The sequence below is a fragment of the Anabrus simplex genome, chromosome 2, assembly GCF_040414725.1.
Source record: "Anabrus simplex isolate iqAnaSimp1 chromosome 2, ASM4041472v1, whole genome shotgun sequence".
NCBI classification, from domain to species: Eukaryota; Metazoa; Arthropoda; class Insecta; order Orthoptera; family Tettigoniidae; genus Anabrus; species Anabrus simplex.
This window is the reverse complement of record NC_090266.1, coordinates 877,986,523-878,003,416: the sequence shown is the minus strand read 5'-3', so window position 1 is coordinate 878,003,416 and position 16,894 is coordinate 877,986,523. Positions and strand designations below refer to the sequence as shown.

Sequence of the window (16,894 nt, the reverse complement as noted above, 5' to 3'; positions counted from 1 at the left end):
TAGGAGTTGTTCACCTTGCCGCGCATCTCGCCTCAGCAGAACATACTGAAGCATTTCTCCTCGCCATTCTTCCCGCCGTTTAATACATTGAGTAATAATATTTAGTCAACAGGGAAATAGGAAACTGGAGCATATACAAAACAGAGTGATGGTGGAACTTTCTGGAGCTCAGTAATTTACAAACATCCCTTCTAAAGAATTTCTCTCGCGTTCAAATATGAGAATTTGTTGAAACCATATGCTCCCAAACATCTAGATGAAGAGAAGGAGCTATTTAATAAGAAACTGTCGGTGGCGTGAAAAACGGTGGAATGCAACTTCGGAATTCTATCCACGAAATGAGAATATTTTACCAAGCAACAGAAACGTCCTGGAACCGCAGAAGCTATTGTTAAAGCTGTTTGATTTCTCCATAATACTGTAATTGACAGAGAGAATAAACAAATGACATTGTAGAGATCCCATCCTCCAGGGTGATGTCCGAGTTCGAATAGTTCAGTTCATTAATTCATTATTTCCTGTTAAGTAAAGTTACAATAATCAGGTGCAATTTTCATGAAGTTCTAAATATACAGCACTTTCGCAGGCATTCAAAGTTTCTGTGTTTGGCATAATCACTGAAACCAAATACGTAATAATTAATTATTATATTATTTTGAAAAAGCTTGATGTATCTATTGTAGAAACTATAGGGTGTAATAGGTCATATCATTACAGCTGATAATTAAATTATATTACTTTTAATTTACATTTTCACTCAATTTCTCGTTTAGTTTTTCCTTAATTGCATGCATGAGTAAACAGAACGAAATAAATGCAAGCTAATGTAGAGAACTATTCAAATTCTTACCTGTGTCACTACAATTGGCTACAACCTCTTTTCAACATTTATCTTGAACGCATCTTTCGTGGTACGAATTGTGACGCTAAATCCATTTAGCAGTTTCGCGGAAAGTATTGCTTATTAATCGCCTCTTATCCACGGGTACAGTGTTACGACACACCATGATCATCAATATATCAGCAATGCGTCATCGCATAGAGGGAACGATGACGTGATCTTGTGACAATCCTTCGTCGACTGCAATGATGGTTTATACCACTGCATGAAATCTTCACGTCCGTCGACATCCGCACACCAAACTCTAACACGGCGATTTATAGTCGCTTAAAACGTGTATAGACAGGTGGACTGAGTGGTGCTCGAATTGAGGTTTCACCTCAAGACTGGTATTCTTCCTTCAGGGAGACTAATTTCCTGCTCCCCACTCACCAAGAGGACAGTCTACGTTTCTGCCTTCTCCACCGAATATTGCAGAACAGCGAACTGGATCGTCATGTATCGTTACATCGTCACCACCACCAGCGAGACCTGTACCACCACTACATCGACGACTTCTGTTGCATCAGCCGTCCTCGACTCCGCTACCGTAGCCTACCATGCTGCCATCATATCCTCCTTCGCTGATCCCAACTACCAAGCGAGATTTCTACCACAAGTTCCATCTCCAACGTGGGACACCAACAGCCCTCAGTATAAAAGGTCCGCCCCAACCACCCCTCCAGAAGATGCATAACCAACCCGACGCTTGGCGGTCAACATGCCAGATACTCGTCAGGACAATCTAGATCAATCTCCAAGTATTCCTACGGAAACTGCATCTAAACCTCCTCTTCCTCCCACCAGCGACTCCCTTCAAGTCTCAGGAGCCCGCCGTTCTCTCAACAATTTACGCTCTCTTCAGACCTCACCTACTGGTACCCACGTCTATCTCCCGGAAAATCCAACTCAGCAATTCCGATCCCCACGCAACATCCGTTTCACCCTCCTTAAGTTTAATATGCGCCGTGAAGAGATTGCAGACATACGGCCAACCATAAATGGCGTTATCATCAAACTGAATGGAGAACTCGCCGCCCAAAAACTCACTCTGTCATTGGAGCAGGTCAACTTGGTTCCACCACTCCCTTCAGGCTTCTGTCACAACCAGCGCTCAAGACACCTCCGCCTCCCAGACATAGCCTCTTCAGCTGCGTGGTTCGTTGTATAGATCCCACTATCACCGAGGAGGAAATCATCACCGAATTGAACTTCGAAGGTATTCCAGCTCGTAAAGCCTACCGAATCTGGAATGCAACAGGTCCAACGTACATGGTGAGAATTATACTGTCTACCACCGCAGATCTCGACAGGGTGCTGGCTTCGGGTGTGTCCATCTACCGACACCACTACAAAGTTGAATTTTTCCGTGCACCGCTACCGCAATCTACTCGCTGCGAAAGATGTCTGATATACAACTCACACACGACCAACAAGTGTCGAGCTCCGAACCCTATGTGCGGGCATTGTTCACAAGCACATCCAACGTACAAGTGCCCTAACACTGCCCAACCTCCTGTCTGCAATTCTTGTGGAGAAGCACATCCGACCTACGCTCACAGATGTAAAGCTCGTCCCGCCCCTCCTCCTCATAACCCCGAACTCGTCGCACCTATCCGCACAGTTGATCCATCTGCCAGTCCCAGCTGCTCTTTTTCCCATCTCCTACCGTCGAGGATTTAATTCGATTCGTCACCATAGCCCTCTACAATATTCATCCGTACCACCGTCCTCCCGTCCTGACACACTTACAAGCTGCCGCAAACCAAACCCTCAATGTTCACTTTCAAACTTCATATTCCGGCCTAAATACGCACTTCCATTTCACCCCAGTGGAAACACTTGTCTGAACCCTGCACCTCATTCCGCCCCCATCTATAACTCTTCCCTTCAGTGCACACTGCAGCATCCAGTCAGCAAATAGAACAATGATGGGGGAAGAAAGCTCCAGCACCACATCAGCGACAAACTCCCATCGCTCTTCCAGTTCCAGAAGGATCATCGGTCGATTTTTTTCCTACTTTGTATTATTTAATTATTTTATCCAGTCATGTAATTCTTCCTTTTTACTTTTCCTCCGAACAGAATGTAAATATTTTTCTGTAACAACGCTCATTCTCCAGAGCAAAAAGCAAAAGCAAAAGCAAGCACCCAAAAACTCCTGTAAATGATAACGAAATAATATATAGTCGTTAGCGAAGAGACCAAACCCCCTCCTATCTCCTTCTTCTTCACATCCTTTACCCACCTCCTTCCTCCATCACACCTCCCGAACCCGCCCGCATCTCCTGGCCAGAGAGAGGGTGTTACCCTCTAGGTGTCCCGCCCCACGCCTTCAGGCTGGGGAATGAAAACATTTGATGATGATTATGATGATGTGACCTTGTGGCAACGCGAGTCCCAGGCACATGCACCCTTAATATCAAACCAATTTGATTCCTGGTGAACGGCGAGGTGCACTGCGAGATGCGTGGCGCGGTGTGCAGCTCCAACATTTGCTACCGTTGGTTTGTTCCCTCAAGGCCACACGGCGAGGTGCGTGGCGAGATGAACAACTCTAAGATGTTCTTGGCCTTATGATTGCTAGCTCTGTATTCGGGAGACAGGTAGTTTCGAATCCCTCATCGGCCATCCTCAAAATGATTTTCCGTGGTTTCTCATTTCAACTCCAGGCCATGGACGCTTCCCAACCCGTTTAATTTACACCTACACCCACAGAAAATCTTACAGAGCAGTACATGGTTTGTGCCAGGAAAAGCAGCTACAGGACTGGCGAGTCGAACATCCATGCGCTAAACAAAACGGGACAGTCCGTGTACAACCTTTCCCCGGGACACCAAGAGTCCCGAATTTGAATTTCATACATATATATGGTCAGATGGAGTAGTGGTGTGTTGTTTAGTTTCTACTGTCGTGGCTACGAACTCTCAGATCTTTTTTTTTTTTTTTTTTTTTTTTTTTTTTTTTTTTTTTTTTGCTAGTGGCTTTATTTCGCACCGACACAGATATGTCTTATGGCGACGAGACCAACTTTTTAATCTATTAACATATTTAGGGTAATATTTAAGATAACATATACATATATGTCCATAATTTCTCTTTAGAACATAAAATGCTAAAGAATACGTTTATTAGGTCCTTTTCGTCTCAGTTTTTAGAATGGTAGCCATTTCCATAAAAATAATTAGGTCTACATAAAAACTTAATAATGTACGTCAAGCTACTTTGGCATGATTAGACAACTACTTGTTAATAAACAAGTGAGATAGAACCAGTCTTAAAAAACAATTTTACTTGTTTCCTTACAAAATTATAATACACTGTAACGAATACAAACAGCAGAATAGAGACCTCAGGCTTTCACGCCGAAATGCTTAATAACTCCAAGCGCAGAGAACATTCACAATGACATTATTGGAGCGGATGTTCATGCGACTGTTGCAGGAAGATAGGCGAACGTACACAATACCCACCTTGGCGGATAAAATTTGAAACGCAAATGCCTCGCCGCTAGGTCTGACGGACCGAGCATCACTGACAGAAGGTAACAAACATACTTTTTTAACAATCTCACCGTCATATACTCACAGTTATGTTTCTGACAGACTCTGAAGTTGGCAAGCATGAGAAACTTTTAGTCATTTTTAGCCCACAATGCCAGTGGCGAATATAGAATATATTTGGAGGGGGGGGGGGGGCAAGATTGATGTAAGGTTAGGTTAAGTAATTTTAAGAGGTCAGACGATTTCAAACACTTTAGAAAGGAAAAAGGAAACATTGATTTGGGCTGATACATACATACATACATACATACATACATACATACATACATACATACATACATACATACATACATACATACATACATACATACATACATACATACATACATACATACATACAGTACACCAATGGTTACAAAAGGAAGTCAAGGTTTCTTGGTACACTTGCAAACTTATCAAGAACTTCTTCGTCACTAACTATAATGTCTCTGTGGATAGAGAGTAAAGCAAGCCCGTTAAGCCTACTTTCAGATGTGCTGTTCCTTAAGTAAGTCTTAAGTCTCCTCAGGCTAGAGAAAGTTCTCGCTACGGTTGCGATAGAAACAGGAAGAACCGCGAGTAATTTGAGTAGGGTATAAATGTTGGGGAAGAAAGTCTTATCACATTTTTCTAGAGAAGTTACAGCCATTTTTGGAAGATTTGGAGGATTTTCCTGACTCCACTTTTCTTTCCACAACATAAACTCACTTTGCACAATCTCTTTATGTGACAGATCTTCTTCGTAGAAACTAAAAGCAGCCTCCAGTGAACCGAAATCTGTTATGATACACAATTGTGGAAGGATGTTTTGTAAGGATGCAACTATTTCCTTGTGAGATTCAAAGCGTTCTTTTAGTGAGTTACAAAAATCGTCCAGGTATGGCATATAAACAGCTACTCAATAGTATTCTTCTTCTGTGGTGTAAGGGTCGTTTCTACGTGCTGTTTGAAGGCAGCAAATTCTTGGAATCTCTTCTTTGATGTCAAGTTTGGCAGCGAATGACTTTGCATGATTATACAAGGCTTTAAATGAGTCATCAGCATTTGCCCTCTCCTTCGATAGAAGGTGGAAGACACTCATGACGTTATTCAAGGCCTGTGGAAGATCTATATTTTTGTTTTGAAGCTGCTCAGATAAGTTATGCATGGTTATGCAGCTCAAAACAAAACGATTAATAAGAAATGCAAATTGACTAATAGCACTATTCAGAGTGTGAGCCTTAGATGCTGAATCACTTAATTCCTCTTCTATATTGCAAAGGGAGAGATAGGCTCCGAAATGTCTTTAAATAAAATTACTGAGTTGTCCCTTTCTACCCATCGGGTTTCGCACATTGAAATAAGTTTGTTTCTTTTGTTCTGGACAACATTCAGAAATCATTGATTTCAATATTTCGTTTCTTTTGGCTGATAGAATCCACAGACTTATTTTATGACAACCATACAGTTTCTTATAGAGGGTACTTTTTTCTCATCTGACAAACATAAATTTAGAGTGCGTGAAGAACAATGTGTATACAGGGCTAACGGTAGCTTTTTTCTGATGGAAGCTTGTACTCCTCTGAATTGCCCGCTCATCGTGGCAGCACCATCGTATCCTAGGCCTCTCATTTTGTTTAGGTCAAGCCCTAATGTTGACAAGGTCTATAATATTGTGTTGGCCAAACTTGCTCCAGTGACGTCATAAACGGGGACGAATGTCATAAAATCTTCTCTGATTTTGAAAGTTTGTTCCTCTACATAACGTACACAGAGAGAAAACTGTTTGATTTGGCTGATGTCAGTGGTTTCATGTGCTAAAATCGAATAAAAACAGACTTTCTGATATTTTCTACAATTTTTGATTGCATTAAGTGACCGAATGTGTTAATAAGTTCGTTTTGAATGAAAGAACTTGTGTACATCGTCTTCCCACCACTGGTCGTTAATTGGTCTTTAAGAATATTATCTCCACTGTTGGCTCGGTATCTCAACAACGATCGAAAATTCCCATCATTTTGGTCCGGTTCTTCAAGGCTTATACATTATTTCGGGGGGGCCCAGGCCCCCTGGCCCCCCCCCTTATATACGCCCCTGCCACAATCAGACACAGCGTGTATTTGTTCGAATTAATCTTGTGTGTCTACCAACAGATGTATCATAGAAAGTATCCAATATGCTTCCTATTTTTGTTCCAAGTTAAACAATAGTTAAAATAAGAAGAAGCAATATTATTTTACATAACATGTAATGCCATTAGTTGCTCCAATAAAATGTATTATTATTATTATTATTATTATTATTATTATTATTATTATTATTATTATTATTATTATTATTGGGGTCGTCCTTGGCACAGTGATTTAGCTTCAGGCTTTCCACCAGAAGATTGAGGTTCGAATCCTGGCCAATACCAGGTTAGAATTTTCACCAGAAAAATCACGTGGCCTCACGTGGTCTTAAACCCCAGTACGAAACCAAAATGAGCGTGGATGGCTCCAGCGACCCCATAATTACGCGGATAATCCTGAAGAAATAATAACATACATACATACATACATACATACATACATACATACATACATACATACATACATACATACATACATACATATATTATCATTATAGACCGTTATGCCTTTCAGCGTTCAGTCTGCAAGCCTCTGTGAATTTACTAAACGTCGCCACAATCCTCAATTTGCAACTAGTGCTGTGGCCTCATTTAGTTCTATACCTCTTATTTTTAAATCGTTAGAAACTGGGTCTTCGTCTCCCTCTACTTCTCTTACCCTCCATAACACAATCCATTATTCTCCTAGGTAACCTATCCTCCTCCATTCGCCTCACATGTACCCACCACCGAAGCCATGTTATGCGTACAGATTCGTCCAACGAGTTCATTCCTAAATTAGCCTTTATTTCCTCATTTCGAGTACCCTCCTGCCTGATGTCCGTTACCTCTAACATATGAATAAGATATCCTGAGTCCACCCAGCTTTCGCTCCAGTAAAGCAAAGTTGGTCTGAAAACAGACCGATGTAAAGAGAGCTTCGTCCTGGAGCTGGCTTCTTTCTTACAGAATACTGTGGATCGCAACTGCGAGCTCACTGCATTAGCTTTACTACACCTTGATTCATCTCACTTAATATATTAACCCAATGGGAAAACACGCAACCTAAATACTTGAAATTATCTACCTGTCCCAGCTTTGTATCACCAATCTGGCATTCAATTCTGTTGAATTTCTTACCTACTGACATCAGTTTAGACTTAGAAAGGCTAATTTTCATACCATACAAATTCCACCTATTTTCAAGTTCCAAGATATTAGACTGTAGGCTTTCGGCACAATCTGCCATTAAGACGAAGTCGTAAGCATAGGGCAGAATGCTTACTACATTTCCACCTAACTGAATCCCTCCCTGCCACTCTATACCTTTCAGCAGATGATCCATATACACTACGAACAGCAAAGGTGAAATATTACAGCCTTGTCTAACCCCTGTAAGTACCCTGAACCAAGAACTCATTCTACCATCAATTCGGACTGAAGCCCAATTGTCAACACAAATGCCTTTTATTGATTTTAATAATCTACCCTTAATTTCATAGTCCCCCAGTATGGCGAACATCTTTTCCCTCGGTACCCTGTCATATGCTTTCTCTAGATCTACGAAACATAAACACAGCTATCTATTCCTCTCGTAGCATTTTTCAGTTACCTGCCGCATACTGAAAATCTGATACTGACAGCCTCTCTGTGGTCTGAAACCACACTGGTTTTCGTCCAACTTCTTCTCAACCACTGATCGCACCCTCCCTTCCAAGATGTCAGTGAATACTTTGCCTGGTATAATAATCAACGAGATGCCTCGATAGTTGTTGCAGTCCTTCCTGTTCCCTTGGTTGTAGATAGGTTCAATTACTTCTTTTATCCTATCTGAAGGTGCCTTACCAACACTCCATGCTAATTTTACTCCTCTATGAAGCCATTTCATCCCTGCCTTCCCACTATCCTTGATCATTTCAAATCTAATTTCATCTATTCCCGCTGCTTTATGACAATGGAGTTTATTTACCATCCTTTCCACTTCCTCAAGCGTAATTTCACCATCATTTTTCTCCTCCCCGTGAGCCTGGCTGCTCGCAACACCACCAGGAAGATTACCTTTTACACTGAGAAGATGTTCAAAATATTTCCTCCACCTCTCCAGTGATTCCTTGGGATCTATTGTGAGTTCACCTGAATGACCCAAAACACTATTTATTTTTTCCCTCCCTTCCTTAGATTCTTTATTAATGTCCAGAAAGGTTTCCCTGCTGCTTGACCTAGCCTTTCCAGGTTATTTTCAAAATCTTCCCATGACTTCCTTTTGGATTCAACAACTATTTGTTTCGCTCTGTTTCTTTCATCTACGTACAATTCCCTGTCTGCATCGACCCTTGTTTGGAGCCGTTTCTGATAAACCTTCTTTATACGTTCTAAAAGAACCAAGATGTTCGCTATTTCCCATCTTTACACATAGTTGTTCCTAGGCAATCTCTTGCTTTTTTCTACTACTATATTCCTGTATGCCACGATGTCACTCATTGTTTCATAAAACTTGTCAACTTCATCCTCATCTGCACCCTCACATTGTGAGTACACTAAGACAATTGTCGTCCTAATTTCATTCTCACCGAGCTCGATAGCTGCAGTCGCTTAAGTGCGGCCAGTATCCAGTAATCGGGAGATAGTGGGTTCGAGCCCCACTGTCGGCAGCCCTGAAGATGGTTTCCCGTGGTTTCCCATTTTCACACCAGGCAAATGCCGGGGCTGTACCTTAATTAAGGCCACGGCCGCTTCCTTCCAATTCCTAGGCCTTTCCTATCCCATCGTCGCCATAAGACATATCTGTGTCGGTGCGACGTAAAGCAAATAGCAAATTCCATTCTCTTTCTGTATCCTGAGCCTGCTTACTGTCTACTGTTCGAAACTTCTCACTGATCATATCCATGTACTTCTGTCTAATTTCCACGCTGTGGAGATTTTCTACCCTTATCACTTTGCAGACCTATTTCATGTTCTCTAGGGCCGATGACCTTCGATATTAGGCCCCTTAAAGCAACAAGCATCATCAGCATCATTTTCTCTATCCTATTCCTAGAGATACTTAGTTCAATACAGATCAGGTAGTGATCTGTAACATGCAAAAATCTCCGGAAAACTAGTACATTCCTAACAGACTCCCTGAATTCCAAGTCGGTTAAGATATAGTCTATTATGGATCTGGTACCCCTAGCCTCCCATGTGTAGCGGCGAATAGCCTTATGTTTGAAGAATGTTTTCGTAACTGCTAAACCCATGCTAGCACAGAAGTCGAGCAAACGCTTCCCATTCCCATTAACTTCCATACCTTTCCCACATTTACCAATCACCCTTTCATATCCTTCAGTTCTATTTCCAACTCTTGCATTGAAATCCCCCATTAGCACTATCCTATCCTTGCTGTTGACCCTGACCACGATGCCACTCATTGCTTCATAAAACTTGTCAACTTCATCCTCATCTGCACCCTCACATTGTGAGTACACTAAGACAATTGTCGTCCTAATTCCTCCAAGAGCCAAATCTATCCACATCATTCGCTCATTTATGTGCCTGACAGAAACAATGTTGCGTGAAACCATGTTGCGTGCAACGGTATTCCTGATAAACAGCCCTACCCCAAACTCTGCCCTTCCCTTTCTAACACCCACCAAGTACACTTTATAATCTCCTATCCCTTCCTCGTTATCTCCCCTTACCCGAATATCACTTACTCCTAGCACTTCCAGATGCATCGCCTTTGCTGACTCAGCCTGTTCTACTTTATTTCTTCCTCCTCGGCGTCTCCGAAAACCGTAAAAGTAGTTAGTAGGACATAAAATCAATAACATTATTATTATTATTATTATTATTATTATTATTATTATTATTTATATTATTATTATTATTATTACTGTTATTATTAGTATTATGAAAGATACCGCAATGTTGGAATTTTGCCCTGAAAAGAGATTTCTTAATTTACTGCTGACAAGGATGTCTTGCATTTAAGCACTCTTAAATCACAGTCGATTTTACCGAGGTTCGATATCGCAATCTGAAGCTCAGAGAGGGAGTGCCTGAACCAAATAAGCTACACAACCGATCTAAGAATAAATAACCTTCCCCGCCTCTCCACACCGAGCTACTCTTTTTTTCAATAGAAGCTGCAGGAGGTATATAAATGAAATAGTGTTATAATAAAATAGTGCAGGGCTCCTCGGTATACTGTTTACAGTACGCCTAGCAATCGTAGGCAGACTTCACATGCCTTTTCTCGACGGAGCGACTAGAAAGAAACACAGCGGAAAAGTAACTACAGCATATTCTTTACCCGATTCCAATACTCTTTCGGACTTTCTCCTTCTCTTACTACAGATCACTGCTGTGGTCTTTGGGTCACTTTCCTGCCCGATTGGTTCGTGTAAAATATCTGTAAGGGCCGGTGGCACATCTGTGCGTGAAGCACTGACCAAGTTAGCAGTGAGATTAGCGTTACGTAAATGTGAGCTTGCATTCGGGAGATAGTGGGTTCGAACCCCACTGTCTGCAGCCCTGAAGATGGTTTTCCGAGTTTCCTATTTTCACACCAGTCAAATGCTGGGGCTGTACCTTAATTAAAGTCACGGTCGCTACCTTCCCAACTCGTAGCCCTTCCCTATCCCATGGTCGCCATAAGACCTATCTGTGTCGGTGCGACGTAAAGCAAGTGGTAAAAAGAAAAGTGCCCGGTGCAAAACTGTAGTCTTTCAGTTTTTCCTTCAGAACACTAAACACACGAAACAATTACACTGTGAAAGGTAACGGGGGCGTTAAAACTCGCCACTAGTCACATGAGCTAGATGGAGTAACATGTTTAACCCAGAGATCACAGACGAAAGGTCTTGTTCTTGGTTGCTTGGCACAAAGCTTCTCACATTGCAAATGACATTTCGTGCTGACACTCAGCCCATATGCGGTGAAACAGATGAGTAAAGTTTAGTTCTACTCCTAAATAGTATCACTGTCCACTTATTCTGTAGCGCAGGCTGGACCAAAATCGGCTACAGAACATTTTAATACAACTACAGACTTCGTTAGAGCGTTTAGATTCACCGGCAACGAAAACTCTCTCCTTCTCTGTCCTAACCCCTAGGGAAGGACAGGAGAGGAGTAAACAATGGTCACAGGAGAGAAATTCCTGTACGAACCAGAGACATGGCGTCAAAAACAACTATGAAAGCATCCGGTAGCACCATCCCCAACAAATGGTATGTGTGTAAATATCGCGTTGTTTCGACGTAGGGGCCGATGACCTTCGATGTTAGGCCCCTTAAAACAACAAGCATCATCGTCATAATGTTTCGACGTGGAAGATGTGTACTACGACGAACACAATTAGTCCCGGTGCAAGAGGAATTACCCTGGTACAGTTACAATTCCCGGCTGACCAGAAATCGAACTCTCTGAACCAATGGCCGCTCTGCTGACCGTTCAGCTAAGGAGTAGAGGTCATATTCTTCTTCTTATTATTATTATTATATGATGGTGAATTTTGTTTTTAGAGGAAGTACAACTGGGCAACCATCGCATCTTAACACTAATCGGAAGGAAAAGGAAGAGGTCGACACTTCGGAGAATGAAGGTATCGGCAAAGAGAAGGAAACGCCGCGAACGTCAAGAAAGAAAGATTGTCTAGGACTCGCAAACCTAATACCGCCGGGGTCAGAAGGGACCAAGAGTTAGCCAGGTAACAGAGGTGAAAGGGAAGAGCCTAACACAAGTGGAAGCAATGTCAGACTCAGCTAGGGACACCGTGGTCGACACCCGCGCTCCCAAGTCGAGAGCTCAGTGCGGTCGCAATAATGACACTTTATTTTATTTTTTATTTATTTTCTTAAAAGATAAGCTGTCGTGTTGTTTCCCTTTCACACGCCCTTGCACACGCCAATGGTTACCGCTAGGCATTTGTCTCCACCTCATGACGCCAGACCGGCAATCCAACTCCATTTGTCATCAGCTTCATATCATGATGATATGCGTTTGTAGCGGACTTGGCGTGAGCATCTTGCAGCCAATACTTTCCCAAGCTGACCAATCTCTTCATGCTTCGATGCAGCAAGTCAGCAGAAAAGAATTAGTTATTTGATATTTCCATTATAATGGATAATTATTGGACAACAATTTCATTTCAGTGCAAGGGACCCAAATATTATATTATAAAATGGATAATGTGACATTGGGCGTCCCACGGATAATCCTGAAGAATGGGTATATTTGAGTTCTATTCCGAAGAACACTTATCGAGTGGTTTTAGGTTTTCCGATACATGGTGTATGTTTTAATGGCGGAAGAGGCTGAGGGGGATGTGATAGCCGAATGGCATCGTCACTGGCTTCTCACTAAGGCGGTAGTTGTTCAAAACCTGGTATAGCGCGTAAGATTGGATTATCCCCTGGCCATGATCTCGCTCTCAACAGTCACGTAAAACTACAACCTAACTTTGTTTCTAGAACAGATAGGCTAAACTTGGCAATTAACATTTATATCTAATTTATGTTACTATGCTAGTATAATGTTCCCTCTCACATTCTTTATTTGATTAGTTTTCTACATGCGTTGTCTCATCCTAAAAAGATACGGTACATTTAATTCAACTGCATTTCCAAAAGTTGATGCTTGATTCATGTTTTCAGAAGAATGAATGAATCCAGAAATCCGACGCTGACATACAGTCTGATCCCATTGAATAACAGTGCTTCAGGAGCAAGACTGAGGAATCCTTCGCCAACGAGTATGCCATAAGGGTTCATTTCTCATACGTATTGAAGGGAATGATTTTATACGAATTATTTCGGGTGTGAAACCAAGTTGCCTCGCAATGTGTGTCCGTCTCAGTTAACTGTAGATGTGAATTCCTGTTCTTTTATTCCCGAGGGAGGTGATGTGCATGCACTCCGACCCGGCCGGGAATCGAAACCGAGGCTCTCTGAACCGAAGGCGATTACGCTGACCATTCAGACAAGGAGTCGGGCAGCTAATGAAGATGGATGATGATGATGAATGAAATTGGTAAGGAGGGGGGAATGAATTGGCTGTGGCCGAGCATTTGCCTGAAAGTGAAAATGGGACAACGCCGAAAGCCACTCTCAGGAGAGCCGACCTCTGCATCTCCGAATACAACATAGCCATAGTGCGTTAAGCTGAGCGGCCACTCTGCTCGGTAACTGGTGCGGTGGGTATGGCATGAAAATTCGAGTATCATCAGCCTTGATTGCACTACCTGTATACATGTCGTTTGCTTGAAGTATCGTACATATTGAGTGAAGAGACTGGCAGAGCATGTTGCTAAAGCACGTGTGTCTCGGTACATGTCGTACACCGGTTTCGTCATTTCAATATAGTTTGCACGCTCACGAGCGATGTCAACAATATCATATAATTTTCCCCTAGGCCTATCGCTATATCGTATCGTACTGGTGAGCAGCCGTCGAGGAGATGTTAAGGCCAACCGGACATCAATGGTACCCGATCCCACAACCTCCTGATTTCTCGTTGGATGCTCTATGGTGGTCTGGCCCGAAGTTGTTGAAAGGATCTAAGCTCCAGGCCTGGCACTACTGCCATCACATTAGCGAGGACGTGCAAATCGCCCGCTGAGGGCCAACTCAATTAATATTTCATTTCCACGACCGCATTATGCTCGAAAAAAAAAAAATTCAAATTAATATGTCGTGTTCAGTACATATAGTACATATGAATTGTTAAGTACAGAGAAAATGGCTACCAGGACATCAGAGGGATCCGAACCCACTAACAGCCGATTTTGAGGTTCCGAAGACCCAATGTGAGAACAGTAGACTTTTGTAAATAGCCAGTAACTCGTTCTTCAGCTCTGGTGGAAAGACCATTCGAAAGTGCAAAAAGTTAAATTCTAATGTAGCATGCTCTCTTATCTTTAGGACATCCGATAACCTCTACGACACATTTACCTTTGTAGCAGTTCTTGTAGGATAGGACAAAATCTAATTCTGAACCATTGAAATTGGAAATGAATTAGTAACAGAGTACGAAACCTGAATACAAATGTGTCAGAGCAAGCTTACCTGTTAAGTGTGGGCACGTCGAAACCCTTATCAATGTACTCGATACCTGCCGGAACCGCCATAGTGATGAGCAGGCGAGGTCTTCCGGTCTTGCTGGACTCCCTGTCAAACTCTTCTCGCATTTCCTGCAAGAAAATGAATGAGTTACTTCAAACAACATGCACATAAAAAACATACAGTATTCAGATAAGAACAAATTTATAGACTAACATTTAAGAATTATACTTCACTCAAAAACCAAGTTACAGTTTCACATTTACCTGACAAGAAATTAAAGCACCAAGTTATATTTCCAAATTGCACTCTGAATGTGCTGACCTCGTTTCCTTCATAATTATTTCATAACCAAGGATGCCACAAAGTCAAATACTTCAGTAAATAAAAATCTCCTAATGCAGAAGTAATATGGGATATCCTAGAATCTAGATGTTTTGTAATGTATACTGTGTTAACTTTGATTTCAATCGGTTTTAGAATGTAGTTCTGCTTCCTATTGATACCTGAAATCTAATACTCCGCTCTCCAGTAAGTTTCCGTGTTTGAATCATTAGCCAGACACTTCTATCTTCCAAGTTGATCACTGCTCTTAATTCTGTAAAATGGAAGCAGTGAAATAATCATCAAGGGAAATGGCCGTGCGGATAGGGTCGCTTAGCTGTGGGTTTACTTTCGGGAGATGATTGATTCGAGTTCCACATTCAGGAGCCCTGAGGACGGTTTTCCATAGTTTTCCATTTTCATACCACGCAAATGCTATACCTTAATTAAGGCCACGGTCGCAACCAATCCTAGCCCTTTCCATCCTTGCGTCGCCCAAAAAACCTTCGATGTGTTAGTGCGACGTTAAACCACAGCGAAAAAAGTAAAATAATGTGCAGCACAAAGTTTATTTTGAGCTGCTTCTCCATAAAATAACCTTATTATCTATACACGTAATTTTTCACTCAACTTCTCGTAGATATTTAAAACGATATGCCACATTACGGTGTAGAGAGAAAGAGTAAACTATATTTACACTCTATTCTCTAATGAGACAACAAAAAATGAAATATAAATTTTCTTCAAAGAACTCAGTAAGGAATAATATCAATCACTCCTGGCCCCTCGAGCAGTAGAATGTAGCTTATAGCATCTGCTTGCATGTAATCTTAACTCTACATTATCTGCAGGTAAATGATAGTAGGAAAAGCAGCCTTCATTACAGGTTTGTAAGTATAAGTCGATAATGGAAGATTAAGGAACCAAAGACCATTAATGGCCCACAGAGAAGTCTGAATAATGTAATTTTGTGCCAGTTGAGTTCTTTGACAAACTTGTTAATCCTTTCGATGCGAGTAAGCTGGAGTTAAAATCCCACATACCGTGGACTAGAGCCGGGTTTGAACACATCATCATCATCATCATCATCATCATCATCATCATCATTGTACAGTTCCAGTTTCCCTGGTACTGTTAATAAGCCTCTTCCACTTCTTCCTATCCATATACAACTTGTCATGGAGATCATCCACTGTCCATATCTGGTAACTAGATCAACCTTGATCGTATTCATCCATCGGGTTTTAGGTCTTCCTGCAGATCTTTTTCCCTCCACCTGTCTTTCCAAATTTATTCTGGCTGTTCTTGTAAGCTCCATCCTCATCACATTCCCATACCACCGTAATCTGGATATGCCGATTCGGTCTAATAAGGATGTCTTCATTCCGGCTTCTTTCCTCACCTCTTCATTTCTTAACTTGTCCATCTTGGTTTTCTGGATGGTGGATCTAAAAATGTCATCTCTGATGCTTGCAGTCTTGATGAATATGCTTTTGCGAGGGTGCACGCTTCAATACCATAGGTCAATATTGGTATGAAATAGCTGTTAAACATCATCAGTTTGGCCGGTTTTGGATTCATGTTATCCCATAAAAGTGTTCTTACTTGTTGGTAGAATTCTGATCCCTTTTGCACTCTGTTTGTAATTTCCTTTTTGACCAAATTATAATTATCATTGGAGATTACACTTCCAAGGTAAGGAAAATCACACACACACACTAGCTGGTGGTCTCCTAGTTTTGCACTTGCTGGACGTCCTTCTCTGTTGACTGCCATCACTACTGTCTTGGTCTCGCTGACGTTGAGGTTATATTCCTGGAACTGGGATTTCCATACGTACACATCTTCCTAACTAACACAACCTCTGGACTTTTCCAGCCTACATCTTTGCATGTGCTATCAAAAGATGTCAGGTTTTACATGTAGGCTCCTTCTCTTTTCTGCCTATGTGGTTTTTCCCTGACCCTTAATACCACACCTTAACACCACCTCACCAACACAAACTCTAGCCGTGGTAGCGAGT

At 41.8% G+C, this 16,894-nt stretch overlaps 1 protein-coding gene across 1 annotated transcript in view; it reads right to left on the bottom strand.

Annotated features, from left to right (window-relative positions):
* The window catches only part of Cht6 (Chitinase 6), a 526,853-nt gene that overhangs the window by 178,841 nt on the left and 331,118 nt on the right, over nucleotides 1–16,894 (bottom strand). Inside the window, exon 5 of the mRNA XM_068226058.1 lies at nucleotides 14,554–14,678. Within this exon, the coding sequence (XP_068082159.1) occupies nucleotides 14,554–14,678 (125 nt within the window). The remainder of the gene's footprint in view (nucleotides 1–14,553; nucleotides 14,679–16,894) is intronic.